The following is a 23,931-nucleotide window of genomic DNA, read 5'->3' on the forward strand; positions in this document are numbered from 1 at the left end:
TTTACAAGCCTGTATTATTACGGGTTAGAAAATTCATTGAATCCATATTGTAAGCGGGGCAAAAAATAGTATAACTGATTTTTCTCCGGCTTTATACGCGTACTTCGGTAAAACGAATACAAACCGTTCAAGAAAAAAGAGAAGATGGTGTAGAAAGAGAAATTGAAAAACAGACTAGGGGGTGAATATTTTTGAATAATTCGTTTCGGATGCCAGATTTTCCTCATCCTTCGATATATATTCGATGAGCTGAACTGTTTTCATGATAGCTTGTGTTATGGAAATTATTCTCTCTTCGTAAAATAATGAATGATTAGATTGAAGAGGAAAAGTATGTGAGATGAAATAAAATTGTGCGTCGACGAGTGTAATTTTGGGAAACTGGACGATCGTTTCACTTTGCCACGGATTTATATTTCGGAGAAAATCGAGCGGTGTTTTTGTAACCGAGGGTAATTAATTGTAAAAGACGGCGATGAAGTGATAATTTCAGAATTTTGTTTTAAACATTATCCGGAGCAAATCGAAGGAAGCGCTCTCGGTTTATTTCGAGCTCAAGTCTTTCATCTTGACACGCGGTCCTCGCTCAAGGGATGCCGGAAAATTAATTTATCTTCGATCACTCCGCGTACTTCGGCCTCGAACAACGTCAGCCGCGAAATTCTGCCCGGTTAGGTTTCCCGTGGCAATAAAACTCGAGGGCCTGGACGAGAAAAAAGCATACATCTAACTGAGGAACCGTCGAGGGCTAAGTGCCAGGAATTATCCGCATTTCGAAACGGAATGAAATTCCGGACATTCTTGACATATTTCATGAGCTGAGGATCGCTCAAAAGGGTTTACCCAAAAAACGGTGGGAATTTATCCTGGAATACTTCACATTCGTTTTTCGTCATTTCTTCATTTTCTACCCGATTACTTTCCGACTTAATGCAAAATTCGTCTCAGAGAAGTTATCATCAGAGAATTGACGGTTAAATCGAACAAGTTCTTAAGGCAGAGTTTGCACCCCGTTTAATTGTAACGATCATGATGCAATCGGTTGGAATTAAAATGATGTAAGAAAAATATCCAAAACTAAATATAGTAAAAATTCATTCTTTTTAGAAAAATCCAACTCCACTCACTCAAATAAATATCCTTTCTTCATCGAGCAGCATCTCCATATTTTTCCTTCTTAATATCCGAGTCTGAAGAATTACTCAGTCAATTTTCTGTTCAAAATACTAAAAGTTCACCGAGTTGTGACTTTTTTAGTAGAATGATCAACTTTCCGATATTTTGTTGTTTTATGAAGCTTTTTTTATAATTGAAACATCATTTTGACAAAAATAACTAATTTGCTTTGAAATATTATAGTTAAAAGGTATCCCAGAATTTTTTAAAGCCCTATTTGTTTGTTTTTTTTTTCGGAACTGAATCCATGGGATCTGAAAGCTTGGATACGTTCAGCCAAACTTCTCCTCGTCGGTTCAAAATCAGAATATCTGTTTACCGACCTGGAATTAACGACATGTGACGTTATATCCTCCGCTTACCAGCTTTTCATCTCATACTTGTTACTGCAGAAGCAGCGATGAAGCAATTTTCCGAATTTCGCCTTAACTAATTCCCAACGTTAAATTGATCCCGAGAGCTGAAAGGATGTATAATGCAATGTCTAGGGTATTAAGGTTAGATTGGGTTAGTCTGATCCGATAAGAAAGGGGGCCCTGAAAGCTGTCTGCATCGCAATAATCAGTTACTCGTTATCCTCGTCAGGATAGACGACACCGATACGCTCATCCATATCTCAGTTTGCTAAATGTGTGATAATTATGTATGTAAGCTTATTTCGCCGCAGGTGAAGCAAATTTTTCGTTTGGAAGTTTTTTACTTGCGCTTTTTTTTTTTTTTTTGTCAGGGAGTGTGTCAAAAAAAAATTGTCAAGAAAACGCGGTAGCTACGGATCAGTAAAATAAGTACGAAAACGGCGGTGTTAAACGTACTGAAATTTTACTTCCGTTCTCTTAATCGAACCTTGAACTTTGACTGTGCTAGGTATTTATTTTTTTCATAGAATTTCTTCATGCTTTCACCGTTGGTATATTAGAATTTTTATCAAAAAGGTTACAATGTTATGTAATACTAACTGTCGGACGATATAAAAAATCGAGATGCATGCGTCGTTCAAGAGACAGAATTTAAAGAATAGTATATTGTGTAACGAGGAGGAAAACTCGGTCTTTGCCAACCGAGCGTAAGTTTGCAGTATGAGTCGTAGGTGAACAGAAGACGAAAAGACCGTTTCCTCCTTCTTGCAGACGATTCTTTATGTAAGAAGAGTGTGTTACGCGTTTTTTCACGAAGCACGAAATTGAGGTTAGAGTCGCGTAATGTCAGATTTGTTCGCTACAGCGCATGCGCGCAGTACAGAAAATATCACTTTTCACTCCTAGGACTTAAAAATGGTTTTTTCAGTACTCCGCGCACGCGCATTCGCAGACTACTTGCCCGTAATAGAAACGGATACTTTGTGTACGGAAAACATGCGTGAAAAAACGCGTAAAACATGCTTGCGTTGTATAAATAAATGTTTTGAAGCCATATGAATAATTCTTTTCTCTCAGGTTGAAATAAATTTAAAAAAAAAAGTCATTCGAATTGTTCGTCACTTCTGTTGGTTCAAATCGACGTTTGCGGAGGGATCAAATACCTTGATTATTTTTCAATTGCTCGCGTCGTAATCTCACTACACGAATATAAATGGAGACGGTGAGAGAGAAAGATGGAAAGAAGACGGGAAAGGTTTTCCCTGTGGGAGTTTTGGCAAGGGGATTTCAAGGACCTGAGAAAGGTACAGGCGGGTCAAACATTCGTTGCAACAATACCACGACGAGTAAAAGATACGGAAACTGGTATTGAATAAGTAATCAAATTCAATATGTATCAAATTTTACTGGTATCACAGATCTGAAGTTGAATGTTATTCAACAAGTCTTCGTGGTTTCAGAAATATTTTCAATCACTCAATTTCAACTGTAAGCACCTCGTTATTCACAATTTCAGGACAATCATATTATTCTATTATATTTATAACGACAAATCCACGTAGAAATATTTCGTCCAATTCACAAATGAATTCCATATAAATCGTGTAAGCCGGTTTTTTTTCACGCACTCGCTAGATGTGACAAAAAAAAAAGACTGTCGTGTAAACTATTTATACAATTTATCGATGATAAACTCAAATGATTCGTCGAGAAATACGTTATTTTTATCTAAAATGTAACTCGGACGGTGTTCCGAATATTTATTCACGATTCAAATGAGCTGTTTTTCGTTACAATTGTAAAATCAGTATCAATTTGTCGGTGAAAAAATTATAGAGTAGCATGATTTTTCTGATTTCGTTAAATCATGTACAACGAGGTGGTGATAGTCAAAATACAATAGTAGATATACAAGGAGGGATCTGGTTCAATCTTCTTTACCGACCGAGTCGAGTACACGGTCGGTAGGGAAGATTGCATCAGAACCCCCCTTGTATATTTACTTACAACGTTTCAAGTAAATTTCTTGACATCGTTAGAACGTTTTTAGTTGTACGTAATGAGATTAGTTTCGATGATACTTTTCGAAGCTCAGGTCCATAGCGTTTTTCTTTGACTAAAGATTTTTCACCTGACTGTACGTCCCGAGCATCCTTAACTTAATTCACTCGAGATGTTTTTGGGGCGTCAGACTGAAACGAGATTTCAGTATGTTACTTGGGTCATACTTTCGGATTCTGTCACATTTCTTCCTCTCCCGTTTCTACGTACGATGTAATAAAAGCTGTGAAAGAAGCTTTTCAAACAACGTGGCGACAAATTTTTTCATGCATTATGCATTCATCGCGAGCTCTCTTAAATCTTTATAATACGCTCGTATGTGATACAGAGGAATTTTCCCATTACTCGTTTATCTCGTTTAACAACCGTGATATATTAATGTCACGTCGTTTTTATTTGCGTGAAGAATTCGTATAACTCCAGACAGAACGTCGCAGGTCTAACACGAAGACATACGATAAATATGACGACTCGTGAAACGAGTTGAACCAGTGAAACGGAAAATGAAACAGCGATTGATTCAATAGTTACGTTGCAATTTATACAATCTTACGAGAAAGTTATGCACAACTTTTTGAAGCAATTAAAAAAAAAAAAAAAAAAGCTCAAGATAATCAGCAACGTTCAATTTATATGTGAAAGCGAGAAAATTAGTAGTTTATCCATGAATTAATAGAGTTTCGAACACAGCTTGCGGATGCAATGACTGCACATTTATCGGCTCTATTGACGCACCTTGAAAGCTCTGGCAAGTACGATTTCCCTGCGAATAGAGCACTCAAAAATTGTCACGCATCACGCTTGCGCGTATAATCATTATTCAGTCTCTTTCACTTGTTATTCGATGAGCGTATTTCACCGAGTAAAACGTATGCGAGGGTGAGCACGACTGAATCGGATGTAGCGTTGAAATAAAATTAAAAAAAAATCACTGAGGCGAGAGACGAACCGGTCGAATTAGGGCATTCAGAAAATTTGACTGTCGTTGATCGAGGCTTGCAATTTTATGTCCAAAGAATCATTCGATCTAATTTTGAGTGCTGGCAAATTCTCTGATTTAATCATACTGGATCTGAATTTTGAATAACGTTAAATGGGGGGAGGGGGGGGTACATCTTGGACGGCCTACAATCATACCTATTTTTAGAAGTTTTTTTTTTTTTTTAAACAAATTGAAAACGCTTCGAGCAATTTGCAGTTTGAGGGTATTGTTTATAGATTCACAAACATTTTAGAATTTTTTAATTCAAATTAACAACAAAATTGCAGCATGGTGCATATAAGTAGCGAACGACTCCGATATCGAAGGCTTTTGAGGTGTCGCATCTTCTGACATAACTGTCCAACTTGTGACAGATTGGAAAAATTTTTTGAGTTAAAAACAACTTTTCGGGTGCGAGCTCACAGCCTAAATGTCAAAAAAAAAAAAAAAGAAAAGTTTTTCAGGTATATACGATTATGAACAAAACATTTCACTTGTCGACCAGAGAATTGCTGAAAAAAATACTTAAAGAAAAAAGTTCTGAGGTTCGAATTCAAAAATCTAGCCACTACTCGAAAGGATAAACAAATTTTAAAGATTGTGTCGAAACTTCAAGTCGATCGGATATAAATTGACCGAGGAATCTGCGCCATCTGATTGAAAACAGGAGGTATGCCTCCATTTTGTGATTAATTTCAATGAGAAAATTCTAAAATATTCTATAAGCTATAAATAATAAGTCCCTCGAATTGAAATTGCTCCAAGTGTTTTCATTTTCTTTAAAAAAAAAAAAAATTGCATGATTTTCGACCATCCAAGCTGACCCCACCCCCCCCAAAAAAATTATTTCCATCATAATTACTACACTTATTTTACATGCACGGGTTTATGGTGCAACCTTTGCACAGAATTAGTTGTATGATGGGGAAAAAATTTATCCCTACGGATGATTTGTGAAGAGGATTCATTTGCCGCTAAAATAATTAGCTATGAGCTGCAATTTATCTGTAATTGTTTAAAATCATACACGGGATTTGCGATTTATATTCGTGGATTCCAAATTACCAGATGGTCGAATTTCATTGTCAGCTAACATGGAATTTTAGGTTGTCAGTTTGAATGTCTGGGGCGGATTTCACCAGGATTGTTTCGGAGCTACTCGAAATCGCTGAATAATTAATCTTACGGTTTCTCATCTTCACTTCGAGTCGTAATTGAAATTCTTCGAGTCGCGTAAGATCCTCGGTCAATCGATTCGCTTTGAATCACGGTGCTGTTTTTTTTTTTTTTTTTCCTATTCGTCGGACGCACAGTCACGTCAAAAAAGTATCGAATCAAATACCTGATAATGGAAACGTTTAAAATGCATCATTCAAACAAAATCTACTTACATCCAGCTAAAAATTTTTCAAAACAAAGCAAGGACGTTATTCAGCCATTTGTTTCTACCGAAAAATTCGTATTCTTTGTCCGATTTTGAGTAACAATAGATAATTTCGTTCGTGAATCTAAATTTTCCACAAACTGTCTGAATTAGATTTTGTATAATATCAGCAATGTATTTTCGAATTACAAGTTTATTGTCTGTAACTTATAACTGTTGCATGAAAATGTCGGAATTTTTATGGCAAAACGACAAGCTAAAGAAGAAAATCATGTCTCAGAAGATTTGAAGAAAATTTATCAACGAATAAAAAGAGGTCTTTTTTTAAAAACCCCAATCAGACAAAATATATTCTTCGAATTTGTTGATGGTGATCAGGTGTTTAAAGTTGAAATTCAGGGTCGAAAATTTCTCCTCAAAATCACCGGCACATTTGAAATTATATATTCGACTCGATTAGCTTCGGCTGATTTTTTCATTCCTTTGTTCCGTCACGTTTTCGATCCGATAAGTTTTCGAACCATTCGTCGTTCCATGCATCCTGAAGGACCGGAATACGAGTATGAAAAATGCGAAGCCTGCTCCATAATTGTCGTTATTAAACCAGAAGCGCACTTCGAGCTTGTCAGCCGGAGTGAAAAGCTTGACTCACATATACGTATGGACACGGTAATCCAATATCGAATGGTTCAGCTCAATATAAAAGGTTTATCGGTTAATGGTTAACAGGAGCACTTCCAGTTGGCGAGCAACAGGCGTTTCCTGTTAGAATCGATTACTTACTTCGGATATAGAATTTCCAGCGAAAATGGGATTCTCAGAAGCGCAACAGATTTAGAACGACGTTAATTCAACATCAGCCACGCCTGTTAAATTCGATTAACAAATGGCAAACGCTACGGTACAATAAATTCAGTAATTTACATCAGCCCTTCACCACCGCCGGTGTTTAACGAATTTAAAAAATCGCTTATTACGAACCAGAAGTCAGAATAACGAGATTCAAAATGGCAGGAATTTTCTGAAAGTTCCAAATTTTCTTTTATCAAAAAACTGGCGTAAGGAAAATGCTGAAAAAAAATTTATATTATAAAACTGTGTATGGAGAAAACGTAAAAAATAATTTCAGAGCCGCAGCTGTCTACGTTACGAAAAAACCAAATCTTCTTTTTTGTACATTAATTGCTTATAACCAGCATGTACGTAAATAAATTATCGCAATTTTGTACGAAATTTTTATAATTTAGGCACCCAAGTGTCTAAAGAGTGTTTATGCTTCTTACATGCAAAAAAGTGCGAAAATATATCAGAAAAACGAAGAAAAAAAAACTTAAGACTAAATCGGTATCTTTGAAAGGTTTGAGTCATATCCTTTTGTCATAACTCCTGCGGTTTCCGGAAGAAACTGACGATATCCTACGTGGCACACATTTTACATTGATAAGCGAGTATTATGCATATAATATGTTGATGTTTTCTCTCTCAGCGAAATCATTTTTTATCTTTATCTCAATCGTGAGTTGATCCCCAGAAATAATTTCCTCCTAGATCGCAGCGACTTTCTTAATTCGATCAGCTTCAACTCGATCGTCAAAAGCTTCAGTCATCCTGTTTAATTTTCGTTTAGGTTTTTTATTCGACACAATTTTGACCTGACTGTACGTCCCACGCATCCTTAATGTAGAAAATTCGAGGCTGTAACAGCGATTGCGAATTTACAATCATCGACTCCAAGGATTAGGCGGAATTTTTTTTTTGTAAAACACGTACATCGACTTATACACCCGTTACGTCAGAGTGGATTTTTTCCCTGCAAGCAATTAGCCAACGTCAACGCCTCCGAATCACCCGACCGATGTGGTAAACAGGTGAACGACCTTTACTTGCTCAGGGGGTTTTTAAGGGGTTATACACAGTTAGAATTTTCAAAAAATTCGATTTCTTTTTTATTTTATTTTCTTAACGTACATATATTCAAGAATACACACAGAAAATTTCCCTTCCCTTCTAATATATTTAGATGCGTAAAGCAACAGTGTGTTATTGTTTCTTTTATACCTGAAAGGTAAATTTTTATTTTTCTTTCCCCAAACTTTAAACGCGTTTTTCTCGAAAATAGTGTTTACAAAGTCAGTGACCAACATTACTCAAAAACGGCTAAACCGATTAGTCTCAAGTTTTAACACGAGCTTCTTAAATATATTTTTTAGTAATTAATCGAAGATTTTTTCTCACCGATAAATATTTTTTTTTTTTTATATAAACAATTAAAGGCCGAAATTTTGGTCAAAAATCGATTTTTTTTTTTTTTTGAGAAACCGCCATTTTGTCAAAAAAATTTATTTTGCTTATTCCTTCGATTAATTACTAAATTTAACATTACTTTAACGAAATCTGTTTGGTTTTGTAATTTCTGAGGATCGAGTTCAAAGATACAGTCGTCACCGCAAAACGTCTTTATTGAGAGGAGCTCCCGGAGATCAGCTGTAGCTCCTTTCCAAATAAATATTTTCACTAATACTAAATCTTAAAATGAATTTAAAACATACCATAATATGTGTACAAATTTTTAGATCAATAAATTTAAAACTTTGCTCAGAAAAAATTCTGGAAAATTCGCTTTTCTTCGGCCTTCCAACTGTGTATAACCCCTCAAGCAAGCAGAAACGTGGAAAGAGGATATTTTCGAAAGACGAAGAATTTCCTAACGTAAAGCGGTAGGGAACGTTCCTTCCCCATGATTCATGGAATATATCATCCGGGTCGAAATTGCCCGTCATTTCAAAGCTGGATGCGACGTGCAGCTATTATATACAGTACGTGATACGATATTCGGACGAAACGAGCGAATATTTACTAGCGACACAAAATTGCGTTCGTCGGTACGACGCTTTGTAAAGCGGATAAGAAAATTCGACGACATTTCTTCCATAGAGATTTTCTTTTCACTATTCGTACGAAGGGATCAATTTTTGATTTTTTTTCTATCCCCCTTATCAGGACCATTTTTCTCCCGATATTCGAGACGTTTCCTTTGCATCGCAAATATTGTACTCTTCCCTGTTTTTCTTTTTTCTTTTTTAAATCAATTACAGCGCTTCCAACATTCACGTTATTTTATACATGTAATAATTTTTCATGCGCGGCTCGGTTTGTGCGGAGAATAAGTAAAACGGATATAAGGTTGACTCTATTATTCTTTTCTCGTGTGCTTGTGTTAACCACATTGCGTGTCAAATGCTCGTTTATTACAGATATGATCGTGTTCGTAGAAGGCTTTGCGGAAAAGTGAAAGGAGTTTCCGTAGAGGCGTGTGGTTATTTACATTTATGGCAAAAAAAAGGATATCAAATAATATTTAATAAGTGCACTGTTATAATCGTTGAAAAAAAGGGAATTTTTTATCATTTTTTTTTTTTCTTTGGCCTTTTACAGTTAGTTACGAAGAGCTTTATTCCGATCGAGTAGAATACCCGGCGCGAGTTACTCTACAGAGTGAGATTGACCAAAAATAATCGATTATTATTTTCGCGATTAATTGTGTACGATCGAGTATTTTATGAACTCGATTAATCGAACGACTCGATTGCTTTTCCTCAAAATCAGTTTTGGTATTTTTACTCCCACGAATGACGCAATACAATATCAATTTGCGTAATTAAAGTATCAGTCACTATTATTGTCTTACTAACTAACTATACTTATTTGATATAATTATTGCAAGATAAATTAATATATTCACCTAATATTGAAAAATATTTTTAATGAAACTATAAATTATCAAACAACTTTTCCGCCGTTAAGACTACAGACTGAAATTTGCGAAATTTTGGCTTCAAGTGCACCGTTTACAAAAAAAAAAAAAAAAACACGAAATAATCGATTAATCGACTAATCTTTATGAATTAAATCGAGTCGTATTGGATTATTTATTTTTTTTTTGGACTCTACTAATCGATGCATCGATTGTTTTTAGCTTACTGGCCATCGCCACGTACCAGAGCCTCTTGATCGCGTGATTTCGCTGCCTTGATTCGCAACGAATGCGCATGGAAGAAGAGAGAGAAAAAAAAAAAAAAAAAAATTCCTACAAGTAGGCGGGGGGGAGTAGAAATGGATGTGTATGAAATAATAACAAACGGAGTACTGTCAACAATTACTATATCAGAGAGAATCGTAGTACATAAGCTTTGACGACAGATTACGCGACGGTGCTGCAGGTTATCGCGGTTTATCTCAACGTTTTCACGATAGAGATCAGAATCGCGTCACACCGTGTATGACCCGAAGCCTATAAACCAACTTCTGCCGGCATCGATATATTTTTTTTATCAAGTAATTACGCCGATAAGCTATACCAAAGCCCATGCACGGCTCTTCGAGGACAGCCCTTGCCTATCGGTTGGCGGATCGTCGTTTCACGATATTGCAAAGAGACACAGGATCCGATCGCGTATATATTATATAACTGAGCACCGAACTGATCGACGACGCGATTAAAACCTCGGAATTATTTATGGCTGCTCATCCTCTGCGCGTAGTGTTGGTTTTTTCTTCTTTTTTTCGGTTTCATTTTTTTCAATTTTTTTTTGCTCTCTTCCAACCCTCATTTCATACCAAAATCGCATACGAGCAGCGGAAAGTCAGGGGTTAATACACAATAACAACAACAAAAACAATAATAATAATAACAACAACAACAATATACGAAAGACCGTTAAGTGCGGTGTAAACATGTAACGTATATAATATACGGTGTGTGTAACAATATTTTATTCGGCGAAAAATTTACAAACTGTTCGAGATAACGTGTTATTGATACGCCGAAAAGTTTTTTTTTTTTTTTTTTTCTAAATTCTTTTATTTTTTTTTTTTTCTACTTTTATCACAGTTTGGCAACTACTCACCGACGCGATAAGAGATATTGCAAAAGGAAATAAATGATAAGCAATAAGGAGAGAGGAGAAATATGTTATACGAGTACGTGTGGAAATTTATTTCGCCTAGGCACAGCGCAGAGTGTATAACTATGTTTTCGAACATTTTTCTACCTGTCAAGGCGCCTGAACGGTATCCGCTTTCTCGACCTAGTTTCCGGCCCCTTTTCCTCTATTACTTATAGTAACACCGAAGGAGGTTGAGCTTTTTTTTATTTAAAACACTTTAGCTGAAAGAAGATTCTGCCATAATTTTGGTCATAAAATGATAGGCGAGGCGAATTTTGATGCCAGGAATTCGGAGAACTGTTTAACTCAACTCTTTTTGGGCGTGTTTGTGTATGGAAAATTGATAGTTTTTTTTTTCCAAGTCCCGCGCAAATTTAGTTTAACGAGAATTATGTGGGCTTGATATACCTTAGGGTGAATCTGGAGAGGATAAAAATCAGTTAACAGCACGACACGACACCGTTTGATCACCGATTCTTGATCGCTCGACCGTTTAAGTTAGTGTTAAATGAAACGCTAGCTGCAATATCGCACGATTGATGGTGCGGATTTAAATTCATCATACGATAATGGACGACGCGATTAAAGAAACGAAGAGTCGTCGGTAAGTTATATGGATTCGTGACTTTACGTGGTTCAAAAGCGCCTAGCCATGATTAAACGGAACGTAATCGATCGGCATTATTTTGGCGAAAAATGTTAGGCCGCGAGAATGATGAAGTTAAACGTGTTAGAACTTTTTGGAAATAGAAAAATGCAGTCCAGTTGCACCGTGACGAGATTCTATTAAGGTATCGAGGGTTCGAGATATTTGAAAAAATTTTGAATTTCGGACTTTCTTATCTTATTCGAATGAAAATTGGAACCTTTGGCTGCTAATTTCAGCCTTGTGCGAGAATGAATGGTCGGTAAACAAATTACGCTCGATTAATGGTGGATTACATTAAGCGATCAATAAATTTTCCCCTACCTTAGCCCTAAAACTGTTTCTCACGACACAAACTGGACACTGAGTCGTTCATGGTTTTTTCATGTTTACATATTCGAGGAAACTTTTAAAGGTTAACGCCACTCTCGGATTTTGGAAAATTTGATTTTTTTTTTTTTACTTGAACGATATTTTAGGGTCATGAAAACAATATCCAGTTGGTTCTATAGCGTCAAAAAAAATTTTGAATGTTCAATTTTCGATATTGAAACAGTAAAACTTTAAACGCATTTTTCTCGAAACCACTTTTTTCAAACTGGGAGGACAGATTACTTGAACACCGTTTCGTGGATCGATTTGAAATTTTGACAGTAATTACATTGTCTGTGGATGTTGGCAGCCTTTTTTTTACAAACAATTGTCTGCTTATTTTTAGGCCAAAAATCAAATCATTTTTTCAAAAGTGCATCACTCCTACAAAATTTGATTTAAAAAAAAAAAATAAAAAAAAAAAAAACAACCTACGTAGTTCTATAGGCAATAGTGTATAAATTATATAAACATTTGGTTTCATTTTCCAGGTCTTATACTTTACGAGAAGAAGTTTTGAAAAAAGGCGATTTCAAAGACTGGCTCCGTAGCCGCCATTTTGCAGCACAATGACAAAAAAAAAAAAGATTATCTTTCATAATTTAATGCGTGTCAAATAAACCTTCTGAGAATAAATCCTATTCCATTTTCCATACTCCAAAAATAAATCGTCAAAGTTAGGCCTTTTTTTCTGCTGTTAGAGTGGTGTTACCCCTTAAAAGAACTCGGGACCATACAGGTTGATGTCTGTATTGTAAGATCACGTTCAAACACGTGTTTTATACCATTTCTTTAGGACAAAATGACCCGGCGTGCTGTTGAAGAGTTAAAAAAACCGCAATAAGCACAGCAAAGTATGTCAGACTTACATTTGCGGTTGATGTTTAAGTGTTCTTCCACCGAAGGATCCACTTCCATTGCATTCCCCGTCATCCGGATTCACCCTTGTTCATCACTCGACGTTCACCGATTCCATCCGCATTTCTGTTCGCAACTCACCATCGATACAATCAAATTGCGATATTTCTTCTTCTTCTTCTTCTCCAAAGCAGCGTATGATCGGTTCTTGGACTTCAAACCGGCGCAATTTTAAGTTCCACGTTACGAAGATCCGAGAAACAAATTCGCAACGTTGTCCATGAACATGTCCAGAGATTGTTTCAGCTCGGCGATTTTCTCCCTTTCATCCATTCTATTCTCGAACCGAAAATAAGAGCGGTAATAATTATTATTCACGAATATTGTTCCTCTTTTCAGCGCGTCATTTCAACCGAAAACTTGGATTAATTACAAACGAAGGGGATGATGGTTTTCCCTTCCGCAAATTCCGCTGTCCACTTCTTCCTGATGTCAGCCGAAAATAGCGCGAGAAGGTGAGTTTGACGGGCGCAGAGCGGATCGTCGGCAACAGGTAAATCCGCGATAACTCTCGAAACGTGGTGCGGGGGAGGAGACGATCACTGATGGAGCGTCGCGACGCTACTGGCGTAAACTCTGCTCGACGCTTCTCGTCTCGTCTCTGGTCTTCTCTTCTCTCGCGCGTGGAAACCTGCGCTGTGTTTCTGGTCCACCGTGTTTCGGCCGGTCCAGATTGACATTTTTTCTTCGCTTCAATTCACCGTTTCTACGTCCGTGACATTTAAATCAATTCGTCGCCTCCCTTCCCCAGAAATCTAAGGACCGTTAGATCTGCCCGAGGAGAATCAATTTACTACCCTGCATTTCTGACGATTCTTTTTACACCAATGTGTTTATCCGCACACAATTGATCGTCGATGCGATCCTTTTATTCTTTTTTTTTTTTTTTGTATAATCGGACTGTCATTGAGATTCCGAGGATTCCAAAACTCGTTCCCAATGGCTAACCGATCGTTTCTACAACTTTCAAACATTTCGGATGGCTAAACAATTCTCCAAGAACTCAAAGGTGCCACGGGATCGAAACAGGTTTTGCGTGAAATTTACTTTCGAAGGCTTCGCAAATAACATCAAACGGTGGGTTTAAAGCGGTTTCGCAGACGACTGCAGGTGTGCTACTACAGATTTCAAGGGCGGTTTACCTCTGGGATAGTTACGAAAATACCCAGGGGTTCAACGATGACGATAATTTTAGGCGATTTTCAATACCATCCAATATCTGCGACGCTACGACTCGATGTAGTCGAGTTTGTTATTGGCAGATAAGGCAGCTCGGAATAAAACGCTGCGTTTTTTAAATACACATCCAATCAGTCTCTTATCGCATCCAGCCGCACATGTTGGTACATGTTGGGTTATTACATACGTCAGGAAATTTGATAGTGCGATGCCTGGTAAACTCTGCCACACAACCAGTACCACCAGTACATATTACACAAGCCTGAAACTGCTGCAACTAATCGGTGCAAGATCTACAATGATATTCGAAATAGCTCAAGCCAAAGCCCTCCAAGATCTTGGGGTGATTTTCCAGCTTGCGGTAACCTTATCGCCATTTTCCATGAGTGCGTGATTGGAATTGATGCCGGAAACCTGCGGCCACGAAAAATCCGAGTCCATCCACTGTCTGAAGGGGTAATAAATCATTAACATCGACCTGCAGTGGGAGGGCGCGAAATAAATCACAACTGTCGAACGCGGGGTGGAGATCGGATCCCTGAAAGAGAGACGCAGAAGCTACCTTCAGGAAAGCTACTTTTGTTTTATTACCGAATTTTCGATCTCCTCTTTCGACGGCTACCACATTATACTCAGAGACCAAAGTGTCTCCCGTTTTCATCGTAGTGTCGCAGTGTTGCAATATCTCACTCGCCGTTCGTACAGCACTACGGTGTCCGTTGGGCAGCTGTTGCTGTCACCGAGGTGGACACGGTTATGAGAACAAACGAGGATGATCTCCGATGATATGTTAGTCCCATTCTGGGTTGGAATTTTTCCTGCTACCCCGCGTCATTGTATCCCTTTCGTTACATACAATTTTCATCGATAATGATTGTCAGGGTCACGTAACGCCTATTTGTCACTTTTTACAGTCGAAGCATCGCGTCTGGCTCTCCGAGGGCAATTTTTCCGATCAAATTATCACTCACCACGCGACAGGTGCTCGGACTCCACGTTGTAAATTCGTATAAGTTCAAATCAAATCACCGTTCGTGGCTGAGGATCGTTTCGTTCGGAGCATCACGCAATCGGTCATAATTTTATTACTCTGTGCAGTGCACGCACAATGTCCGCGAGAAATCCAAGCGATACTACTTTGTGCACACCCTGAGAAAGGATTGTTTGCTTTGATACCAAGCATCGGGAATCCAGTTTTTTACTGCTATCAAAACAGCTCCAAGATCAACAACAACTTGTCTACCATTTTTTTTTCCAGCTGTTCGTTTCGTTTTTCACAAGGATATGCCGTTCAAATCGCCTCTCTGAAAAGAAAAAGTATGCGACGAACGACGCGACGCGACCGCTTGAGACTCCAGTACCAAAGAATCTGTGTAAACGAAGTGGTATTTATATTCCGTCTAGTCTGTCGTTAACATTGCTTCTGGGAACTGTGCCCCTAAGTTTCTGGTATTTTCGAGAGTCAGGATTCGAAGGAAATATTCAAAGCAACTACTTGATCGGGCGAAGGACATCTCCTGGACATCGGTCAATCCCACAACTTCTGCACCGAGCAAGTCGACATCAGGTCTGTGTCAGGTCACATGGGTAATCCAGAGCTATTTTTTCTAAACGCTCAGTAATCCCCCACGTTACTTTTAGAGGTTATTTATTTTCTGCGTACCACCTCGTGCATAGAAGGACGGGAACAAAGTATCAAAATCAAGAAAGGTCTTTCATAGAAAGGCTAGAGTTGGCAATGAGGTCGATTTTGATTGTACCAAAGGCCAAAGATAGGGAATAATCGCTTATTACCGCCACAGGCACCAATTAAAATCTTGGTCTGGTCAAAGGTCAACTCTCGGAGATGTTTTTACTCCATTTGTGGTGGTGGTCGGGTCACCGTATCAAAAGCTGGAAGACCGCTGTCCATGGATTATTCGACTGGAAATTATGAACGACTAGACGACCTAACGAGCCAATAGCGAAGATGATCGAAGACTTAGAGATTTTTTTCAGCGACGTATATATATCTACTTATTTATGCACCAGAATCCGAAAGTACAAGGTCATCTGCTTGAAACTTGTGATAGCTAACGCGACGGTGGTTCTTAAAATCTATAGCAAAAGTGGAGGGCTTTTAATACATCTGACTAATTTGTCAGACTTGAAGTTTTAAACGGGTAATCGTATAGCTCGGAAGGTATATACTGTCCAGACGACGCAGACCGCGGGACTTGTTAATCGGTGGCTGACGAAGCAAACTTTAATGCCTGTTGCGATTGAGGATTCAAAGGACCGAACCAATCCACCAGTGTTCTTACAACTGCTTGGACACGTTTGCAATGTATATCTGTATGTACAATACATATGTCATTGAACTTTTGCCCAATAAGTATCTTAATTATAGTCAAGCTATAAGTGAAACCTGCGATAAGTTTGCGAAACCGATCGATACGAACCCGGTCAATTTTAAATTCTGATGAACCTTGAATTCGTTTTGAACCTTGGAAGAATTTCTCGCCGGCTACTCCCAGCATGGCAGTGCTCCGGATAAACCTGCGGTTCGAGCATCCGCATAGCGACGAGTTAACAGTTGATTCTAGAGGAAAGACGGAAAGCCAAGTATCGTTTTGAAGATGGAGTATACGTGCCTGCAAGCGCAGTTACGAACTTGGCAAAATTGGTCTACAGGGTTTCGTTACGAGTTCGAATAACTATAGGGTGATTAGGAAACGACGATGTCCAAGTCAGTGCGATGACTTTGGAAAGGCAGCGCGTTCTCAACAATGAACACAAAGGTTTCACACCGTTCAATGAAAACTCCAGGTTCCTTGGACGGTCTTATCTGTGATGATTATACGAAAACCGCAACGGACGTGAGTCCAAGACTCGGAGAACACAGCCACAGAGCTTCCTGCGATAAATGGTATAAATCCACGCCCAAGTAGCAGCGAAATCAGTTCCTCCGTGTGTTTTGGCGAGGCACAATTACACGTCGGTATCAAAGTTGAAAGACAATCATGAGGGTCACTTTCTTGGCGGTGTTCGCCTTCACCGCCGTACTTTTCGTCGGCGCGATAGCTCGCCCTGAGGGTATGAAGGAGCCCAAGAGACGTTTTCGGCGCTGGATTCAAGAGCGGGATGGGTCCAGGAGAACCTGGGCCCCAAACCCTTCGCCGGCTCTACGGGCGCGGGAATCGATCGATCTTCGCCCCTCTAACAGCTACGGTGATTCGAACTTATACCCGTCTGGACAGCTGCCGGTTGAAGATTTGTCGTTTCAAGAGGGTGCCTATGGGGATGAGGCCATGGAATGGGACAGGAGCGACGACTTCCCGGGTACGGATACGGGTCGACACGCTTACCGCGGACTACCAAAGTTAGACGACGCACGAAAACATCTTCCACAAAATCTGGATTTTGATGGTAACAACGACGTAAGCTACCAGCAGGGCCGCAATAACCTCCAAAAGTATGACCAAGATATCGACAATGAGTATTACGACAATGGGTACGATGATTACGAGGAAGATCTTTCGGATCCAAGTGATACCTACGATGATGAGTCGAGATCAGACGTGGAGACGTTCTATCCTGAAGAGCATTCTAAATCTGGCGGCGGCAACTCCATGCAAAGGGATGGATATCCAGCCGCTTCATCGCGCATGTATTCCAACGGTGAGTTTCTCTTCAGGAATTTTATTACCGTATAAGAATACGCCAAAAAATCATCAAAGGCACGTCAGCTCTGCTGATAACTGCAATCAGTACGTTCCTAGGCATTTGGATCATAAGGAATTTATTCGGCGAGAAGTCAACGATATTTCTCTTGCCGTTTTTGAGTGAATAATGTATTTTCTGTTTGCAGTTGGTCGTAACTACCGCATTGACAAGCGCAGGCGTCGATCTACCTCCTAGACATCAAGCCAAGCAAAGACGTTGGTGAATATTGGATTTAATTAATGAATCAACGACTTATTTGTATATTTTCGTTCGATACCCTTCGAAAACTTCTGGTCGTAGGGTGCATCAAAGTATGTTATGTTATAAGAATTTTCATGCGTGGTATGTATAAATAAAGCATCTAGTAGTTCCATTTTCGTTTCCTCTTTGTCCTTTATCTATCTCTCTCCCTCTTTCTCCGAAAGTATTTCCATTATTTTCTTTAACGGCTTAACGACATAACCGGCCAGTTACTTTTTCCTCAGAGTTCTGGGCCCAGTTAGTTTCAGTATAATTATAAGATATCCATGATTTCAGACATAGTTTCGCAATAGTGCGTTTAGTCATTCTATCATACATAAGCTGCTGTGTGTTCCGTTGTCAGAAAGCAACCTGATATGCGAAGGGTCGTTTTTTTGAATCATTTTTTATTATGGCGCGGATCAAACAACGCCACCACTCGTTGCTCATCAACTTTCCGGACCCATGCTTTGACAAGTATCACGGAATATTGCTGAAAATACTGATATTGCTGTGCTTGATAATCTAATACGAAATAATATGAACCTTACGACGTTGCTTGAACAGAGTAGACTTCGCCAAAGCATCGTGCATGATATGATCGTATCACTTTATGCTTCCACGAAGAGTGTGGTTTCAAATTAATGCGACGGTCTTATCTTTGGAACTCCGAACTTTTCTTCAAATTGCAAACCATAACTCGTCGAATAAATGTTAATTAATTCCTGTTGTCAACCAGCAGTGAGTCATCAGACGAAACTGGAAGTAAGTATAAACTGTGCGAGACATCATGACAAGGTCTCGACAGACGTAATCGAATAAATCGGCACTTCGTGTAAACCATATAACTCGGAGAAGTTTTTTTCAGCCTGCTGACTCTTTGCGGAAGTTGAAGGTTTGAGAAACTTGCTCGGTACGTACGAGGAAAAATATCTGCACAGGAAATCTACGGCATCCTTAGCGAGGATATGGTCTCGGGAATTCCGGGTATAACACTCGCTTGTTTTATAGCCGCATTAGTTGTCGCCGCTCCTACTCCTCATCATTTTATTGAGGGCCATTCTTTCAGCCCATCAACTCTCCTCGCAGGCTAATGAATACCCGGATAACAGAGTGAGGCTGGTACTTTGCACATTCTCTTCTCCCTGCAGATGCCTCTCAACGGCCATTCGAACATCATCCAGTAATTCCTGCACGACTTATTTTCGGCGGCGTATCTCCGTCTCTTCATCTGGGTCAAACCACCTCCCGAGGATCACGAATGGTATCACGAGGCACCTCTGCAATGGGGAGCAGAAGATTTTTGCTCATGCTTTCTTGGCGAAATTTTCATAATCCCATCACCACCGTCTCCCTGGTAATCTCGGATTCTCACTTCGCGACTCTCGTTCTACTGGTTGACGATCAAGCTCAACCTGACGCCCGGATCATCCTTCTGAATAGCCGCCCGGCTCTGGGTTCTCGCATATTTTCACCACCCAGAAGAGTTCGCTTGTACTCCGATCTCGACCGTGGCGACCTCTGTGCGACACGAAAAATCCGCAACTGCTCATCTCGAGCTGCGCAGAACTGAAACAATGTATTAGAATATATTAGGAACGTCACTTTTATCTTTGTTTAATAAAAAGTTTTCTATTCGTGTAGAAATTATCATTGACGAAATGTAAAGAGAAAGAAAATTTTATAGAAAATCTTTTCTCACGGAACATCTTGCCTGTTACGACTATCGAATTACTATTAATTATATATAGACGATTTCCGCGCTAATTGACGATTGAGTTTTGAAAGTGAAAGTTACACAGTTCTTGGAACCGTCATATGGAACGCTTTGACGGTTCAAAGCTTCACGCAAACGTAAGGTAAATTACCACTGAGTCGGGCAATCGGGGAAGCCTGAAGAAAAACTCGATCACTGTAGTTTAACAGAGATATTTTTTACCCGCGGAAAAGCTGGTGGGCAGCACGATCAAACGACTATGTCCAAGACGAGAGATTAATGGTTTTTTCTGGCTTCGACTCCCGCCGCACAAGGCCTGGATAGCTGAAAATTTGTAAGCTTGGAAAGTTTACGCGTTAGTAAGGAACCGCAATGTACCTTCGGTTTGGTCAGAAATCACATGTCGGAATAAATGGTAAAAGGATTCAATACTGAATCTTGATTTAAAAAGATATCTTGACAGTTATTATGCATATTGCTTCAATATTGCACGAAAAAACTAGAAGCGTAATAATTCAAACAGAGAATTGTAATTGCGAAAGAAGAGCAAAAACATTTTTAAATTACGTGAAAAAAAATTGCGACATAATTTACGACGCGTAAACGAATTCTGTATAAAAACTAACTACCGTATTATTATTTTGTATCTGGAACGAGTTGATTATCGTATAAATTCCGAACAACGCCCTCCGCCGCATACGTTCTACGTATATACCGTGTATTTGGAGGTTCATGAAATTTGAAACTGCTTCAACAATTTCACAATAACAATAGACATGACCAATGTGATTGTACTTTGCGGTCAGTTTTTTCGTGTAATGGGTGGCCGAAGCATCATTATTCACCCTGAATCAAGCTAGTCTGAATTGGCCATATAGCTTCGAAAGTTGAAATATACAAATATCGGGCTGTATAGTTTGCAGCGGGATAAAAGGTGAAAATGCGCAAGTAATTGTTTCCATTATTTCTTTTTCGGGGGAATAACGGCCCACTCGACGGGAAATCGCATTCGAATTCGACACGAAAATCCTTTTGGATTGCCCAGCGTGCAGTCGGCGATCGCTTTTATATGCCTACAAATACAAAAGTATACAATCAAAAGTACCTACAATCATCTTTCCGGAAGAGAAGCCAATATTTCTTTTCTAATATCTCAATTCTCGTTTTATGTTCCAGAGTAGAGATGTTTGGTTTGATAATATGAAATATACAAAATCTTTTTCAAGCCTAAAAGATCATCTAAATCACTTTCAGCCGTTTCGAAAATCACGAATCCGTTACAACGTATCGAAAGCTCTTTAGCTTGCAGAGATTAAATCTCCTTTCGTCACCTTCTGCGTTTACCATCCCCATACGTATTTGTGTACATAGGCTTACTCGAAGGTCGTCACCTTCGCGTGTACCGACATATTTCAGCGGGATCCGACCTATAATCGATGATTCGATACGGATAGACATGGCGCGTGACCCTTGCTGTAGACAACCAGTGCTCTACAAGATAACGAGTCTCGTTATACGGACGAAGATAAGGTTATTCATAGAAATGTTCATCTAGATAAGGTGGGAGGTACTTTCTCATGCAATTATTCAAGCAAGTAAGATACTTTGTTTCTCTATCACCCATAAATAAAAAAAAAAAAAAATACACTAGTTTCCTAACTGTAAGATTTGGTGCCAAAAAGACGTTTTTATTAAATCATTTATTTCCGAAAAAATTAAGACATACTCTCTGTGTTTCGGAAAACAGTTTATCTTGTTCTTCTTGCGATAAAAAATATGAACACGGATAGCAGCAGATTTTTCTATACTCTAGATAAAGATAAATGATAAACTCGACTCACATAATTTCCATCTTATAAGAACAAAGTTGAGGTGAATTTATTTAAAATGATTGTCAGTGAAATTTCGACGTGATATACTTAACTTGGATGAAGGAAGGCTTATTAGACGAAACGACGGATCGAGAGGTTCATATTTCACGGCAAAGAAACACCTCTGGAAATTTCAGCAGAATCGAGGAATGCGGAGGGCTGCAGATGCTTAATTAATTCCTTGTCATTCGTAACGCAAAGCACGCTGTCTCGGATCGCAACGCGATATGCGACGGTTTTTACTTCCGGTGCCGGCATTCCGCATCCGCGTTATCAGATAAAGGAGAAAAAACGCAGTTTCTCCCTCTCTTCTCAGTTATTTCTTATCTACTGTAAGTTAAAACGGGATTCAATTTGTTAGTAAAAGAGTGAATCGTTCGGCTCGAAACTCGCGCCATCGATACGTGACTAGCGTTCGAAATTAACAAGGATTTTCAAATTTCAACTCTGATCAAATTTCACTCGAATTTCTGGAGAAAAAAAAGTCAGGAATAGAATAAATATCTTCGATTTCATGCTAAGTTGTGCGAGAGAGAAAAAACAATACGTGTGTAGTGTTGAATTGAAAGCGCTAAGTGAAGGAATTAAATAAGCTTCAATTTCGAACAATTATCTAGTTTTTCTTTTTTATTGGCCATTTTATTTTTTCAGAGAAAATTTCGACAGATTAATATACAGTTTTTCTGATTCAGGGTTTCAAATTTTATTGCTCGGTTGTATAATCAAATTAAACGAATTGGAGTAAAAAATATAAGGTTCAACAGTTTTCACGATGTATTAACGGGGTTTAACCCTTTCAGTCACGCACGTTTCAACTCGATATTTTGACCTGAACTTTGTTACTCGGGGGTTTTTGGGGTCACTGATCACGAATTTGAAGTTAGAATTTGATCATTTTCAAATCCAAGATGGCGGATGTAAAATGGACATAACTGAGAGAAATTTTTCGTTCCAGTTACGCTCAGCCCTCAACTATTTTCATTTTTTACCACAATAGAAAAATATAATTCTAGATAGAAAATGAAAATTAGATTTCTGGCTGTTACCAGAAAGTCTAGTATCCGTTACTATTCTTTCTCATTACGATCACTGTTGCTATATTTTCTTGTAACTGTTGGGAAAATTTGATGCTTGTGCAACAATAAATTGACGTTGAAGCCTTATTCAACTAAAAAAGTAGACTAAACCTCAGAAACTGATTTTGCGTTGCAATAACCAAAAAAGGATCGACAATAACGCAAAATGGTTAGGCGTACCTCGTTTTTCCCAATTCCAACAATGTTCAAACAGTTTTTTCAACGATACCTGTTTTACTGAATTTTTCTAGTTGCTATAACAAACGAAATTTTTCTCAGTTTATAAAAATTCGACAATTCTAGCCTCGAAATTTGTTACCCGAGGGTTTTTGGGGTTATACGAAGTATGTAACAAAGATTATTCAAAGTTGTAAATAAACTGCGACAAGGCTATCGTACGCTGAGCATCCCACTGTGATTGAAAAGGATCGAGAGCAAAAGTAAAATACGTTTTGTCTCTTTCGATTAGAAATGAAAGCGTGTAATTCTAAGGTTTGCCATAACCGTATCCATTTAGGTTACATGCCGTTCGCAGTGCGTCTAGCCCGAACAATTCGAGCTTGTTAATCAGAGGGAGAGATGAATCCGCATTTACGTAACTGCAGATATTAGCAGAGATTTGCAGATTAACCCTAATTACACAATGTGAAAGGGGTTAATTTGCCGTGGGTTTCGATCGCGCATCCGGTTTCAACCAAGCGAAATTTTCACGTAGGTACAGAACTGTAAATAATTTTTTAGGCTTTTGGTAATTCCGAGATTTAGAATCGGGAAGCTGCCAACTCACGCAGTGCTGTATACGTAACATCCACATCAACATCGCATCGACCCTGCCGATTTCTACGCTCGGAAAAGCCGCAATCTTCCTCCACCATCCTCTATACATATTTGCTATGGAGTATTTGAAAATAATGAGCTTTGGGCTCATCACCGAAGGCGAGTAAGCATACAATACTCGCGGGAAATGTTAGAAACTTTAACGAATTTAGAGTAAAAAGACACGGCCCAGTCACTTTGGAAAATAAAGAGCAACGAGGAATTTGTTGCACGGTCTCGTTTTTATACCGGAAATAACGTATCGAACGTCAGCATCGATTACGTTCGGTTGAAAAGTTTCAAATTGGTGGGCGAAAAGTGCAGAGGAAATAGGAGAAAAAAAAAAAAAAAATGAAAAACATTCAATGACGCTGCAGTTCCGACGTTGACAATTAAAAGCTTTTTCATTTCTTTGTTTATTCTTTGGACCTTGTTAAGGGATACGATTTATTGATTTATTCACAGCTCATACGTGCTGTCGGAATT

General features: G+C 38.7%; 2 protein-coding genes across 2 annotated transcripts in view; one reads left to right on the forward strand and one right to left on the reverse strand.

Annotated features, from left to right (window-relative positions):
- LOC107217068 (G-protein coupled receptor dmsr-1) overlaps positions 1-13,372 on the reverse strand; it is a 29,605-nt gene extending 16,233 nt beyond the window's left edge. Inside the window, exons 1-2 of the mRNA XM_046739944.1 lie at positions 13,215-13,372; positions 12,793-13,115 (exon numbers count right to left, since the gene is read on the reverse strand). The gene's annotated coding sequence lies outside the window, so the exon portion shown is untranslated. The remainder of the gene's footprint in view (positions 1-12,792; positions 13,116-13,214) is intronic.
- Positions 13,373-16,946: 3,574 nt separating this feature from the next.
- Positions 16,947-18,098, forward strand: LOC107217070. The gene is made up of 2 exons (XM_015654437.2): positions 16,947-17,680; positions 17,871-18,098. The coding sequence occupies exons 1-2, from the start codon at positions 17,023-17,025 to the stop codon at positions 17,918-17,920; spliced, it is 708 nt and encodes a 235-aa protein (XP_015509923.1). The 5' UTR covers positions 16,947-17,022; the 3' UTR covers positions 17,921-18,098.
- Positions 18,099-23,931: the final 5,833 nt, after the last annotated feature.

This window comes from Neodiprion lecontei, chromosome 1, assembly GCF_021901455.1.
Source record: "Neodiprion lecontei isolate iyNeoLeco1 chromosome 1, iyNeoLeco1.1, whole genome shotgun sequence".
NCBI lineage: Eukaryota > Metazoa > Arthropoda > Insecta > Hymenoptera > Diprionidae > Neodiprion > Neodiprion lecontei.

Bases quoted from the DNA above. Each gene is read 5' to 3' on its own strand.
- LOC107217070 (XM_015654437.2), top strand. From the start codon at position 17,023: ATGAGGGTCACTTTCTTGGCGGTGTTCGCCTTCACCGCCGTACTTTTC. The intron at 17,681-17,870 runs GTGAGTTTCTCT...TTCTGTTTGCAG, and splicing joins ATCGCGCATGTATTCCAACG to TTGGTCGTAACTACCGCATT.